Genomic DNA, 2,998 nt, shown 5'->3' with positions numbered 1-2,998 from the left:
CAGAGAGGAAGGGAGAGGGATAGAGAGTTAGAAACATCGATGAGAGAGAAACATCGATCAGCTGCCTTCTGCACACTCACCACTGGGGATGTGCCCACAACCAAGGTACATGCCCTTGACCGTAATTGAACCGGGGACCCTTGAGTCCTCAGGCTGATGCTCTATCCACTGAGCAAAACCAATTAGGGCCGGAGGGACCTTTTGGGATGCTGGCTGTGGACATGTTAATCTGGGGAGTGGTCAATGGGAGGGTATGCACATGTGCATGTTCATCCGGTGAACACTTGAAATTCATTTATATACACGAAATGAACTTAGTTGTATCTAAATTTTTTTAAACAAATGAGTTAATTAATGAGTAGGAATTATGGAGTCAGAATAATAGATTCTTTTTCCATTTTCTTTCTTTACAACTACTGGTACTTTGAATAATCTAAGCTCTGAATATCAAATGCCTCATATGTAGAGGATTGTTAGAGATTAATTACAATAAATAAATAAGCCCTTAGAGTAGTATTCAACACATGGTGAGTCTTTAAGACTTCAGTAAACACGAACTGGCCGAGTAGTTATTGTGGCTGTTACTATTGTTTGCATTAGTGTCACTGGTGGTAGTGGTAGTGGTGGTAGGAGCAGTAGTAGTAGAATTCCTTGGGTGTGGGCTTCTTTGTTTCCTTAGTTCTCTGTCATTATAAATAATTTTCAGAGTGTTTCTCAGAAAAGAGATGCACAGACCATGCTCTAAACAAATCCTTTGCAATTCTGAACTGCAGGGTTGGTGATTCTGTCATCAAGAAAGGAAGATTTTGAAGTACTCAAGTCTCTTGCAGGCCTTTGCCCATGAGCCCTGTGGCACCTTCCCCCAAAACAGACCATCACATGTGAACAGACTATAGGACAGATTGCAGCTGCTGGACCCACCTGCGGTCACCATACAAGCAGCCTGGGAGGATAGTATGTGTTCAGGACTGTAACACTGTGGGAGGAACTAAATAATCCTGCTGACAGTAGTAAGTGGCAGCATCATCAGCCTCCACCTCACTGATTTTCAGAATGAATTCTGTTCCAGACTGAATTCCAGTGAACCTAGCAGGGACATCAGTATATGGGTCATCAGCATCGTAGATGAGAAGTTTAGGAGCCTGGCCTGGTTTCTGCTGGTACCAGGTCAGGTAATCACTAATACTCTGATTGGCCTTGCAAGTCATGGAGACACTCTCTCTTAGAGACACAGAGAGGAGGGCTGGGGACTGGCTCAACACAGTGCTTCCGGTGGCAGCTAGAAAGGAAGAAGAACACACAGTCACCCATGTTAACTCATCCCACCCATCTTCCTCCCAGGAGAGTCTAGCTGCCCTGGTTCCCTGGCCTGAGAGCACATGGGTCTCTGAAGGAGACCACAGGCCAGAGATCCAGAGACCCTGGGAAGACCTCAGTTAGGAAGTGGGACTTTCATCATCTCAGGGATGCCTCCTGTAGTCCTCTCCTTACCTGGGAGCCAGAATAGAAGGCAGAAGAGTTGACTCAGCAAACCCATGTTCAATTCAGGCTGTTCTTGAGGCTCTTCTCTTTTTTTTTGCACAGAATCACTGAGAAGCCCTTTTTATTAGGATTTTGAAGAGCAGAAATGGACTCTGGGGAGAACATGCAAAGCAGTGAGGGTAGGAGGGCAGGTCTGGGCCTGCAGCTGCAGAACCGTGCCTCTGTGGGTTCAGTTCCTCTGGGGGCTCAGATCAGGTCTCTGGTTTAGTCCCTAGGAGCTTTTCCCAATGTTTGTAAGATAAAGCCACCTCTATATTTTGTGCTTCTTATTTGTTCTCAAATCTAAGAGCTTGTAATTAGAGTAGGGGGTTTAAAAAAATTAGATTAGAGACTTAAAATTTAATATGAATGTATAATTATCCCTATGGATTCTGTGACATACCATGCTCTAGAGACAGGTGCGAAATGCTGGTTTTATTTTATTTTTTTTTTGTTAATCCTCACCTAAGAATATTTTTCCCATTGATTTTTTAAAAATTCTTTATTGTTAAAGGTATTACATAAGTCTCCATTGACCTCTCCCCAGCCGCCCCAAGCACATGCCTTCCCCTCCCCACAAGTCTGTGTCCACTGGTTTTGCTCATATGCATGCATACAAATCCTTTGGTTCATCTCTTACCCCCTCACTCCCCGCCTTCCTTCATAAATTGGGCAGTCTGTTCAATGCTTCAATGACTCTGCTTCTATTTTTATTCATCAGTTTATGTTGTTCATTATATTCCACAAATGAGTGAGATCATGAGATATTTATCTTTCTCTGACTGACTTATTTCATTTAGCATAATGCTCTCCAGTTCTATTCATGCTGTTGCAAATGGTAAGAATTCCTTCTTTTTTACAGCAGCATAGTATTCCATTGTGTAGCTGTACCACAGTTTTCTAATCCGGAATATATTCCTAGAAGTGGAATTACTGGGTTTAATGCAATTTCCATTTTAAATTCTTTCAGGAAACTCCATACTGTTTTCCCCCCAGTGGCTGTGCAAGTCTGCATTCCCACCAGCAATGCATGAGGGTTCCTTTTCCCCCGCATCCTCTCCAGCCCTTGTCATTTGTTGATTTGTTGATGATTGCCATTCTGACAGATGTAAGATGGTACCTCATTGATGTTTTGATTTGAATCTCTCAGATGATTAGAGACTTTGAGCATATTTTCATATGACTCCTGGCCTTCTGTATGTCTTCTTTTAAAATTATTTAGGTCCTTTGCCCATTTTTTTATTGGGTTGTTTATCTTCCTTTTGTTTAGTTGTATGAGTTCCCTATAAATTTTGGAGATTAAAACATTATCAGAGATAACTTTGGCAAATATGTTCTCCCATGCAATGGGCTCTCTTGTTGTTTTGTTGATGGTTTCTTTTGCTGTGCAGAAGCTTTTTATTTTGATGTAATCCCATTTGTTTATTTTCTCTTTATTTTCCATTGCCTTAGGAGCTATATCGGTGTAGATATTGCT

The 2,998-nt window shown here is 42.0% G+C and overlaps 1 gene segment (V, D, J or C); it reads right to left on the bottom strand.

Annotated features, from left to right (window-relative positions):
- Positions 1 to 783: 783 nt before the first annotated feature.
- LOC102762486 lies at positions 784 to 1,537 on the bottom strand. The segment is given in 2 exon segments: positions 784 to 1,279; positions 1,492 to 1,537. Coding segments are annotated over 2 exon segments (363 nt in total).
- Positions 1,538 to 2,998: the final 1,461 nt, after the last annotated feature.

This window comes from Myotis davidii, unplaced genomic scaffold (assembly GCF_000327345.1).
Source record: "Myotis davidii unplaced genomic scaffold, ASM32734v1 scaffold1167, whole genome shotgun sequence".
NCBI lineage: Eukaryota > Metazoa > Chordata > Mammalia > Chiroptera > Vespertilionidae > Myotis > Myotis davidii.
This window is presented reverse-complemented; position numbering and strand designations above follow the sequence as displayed.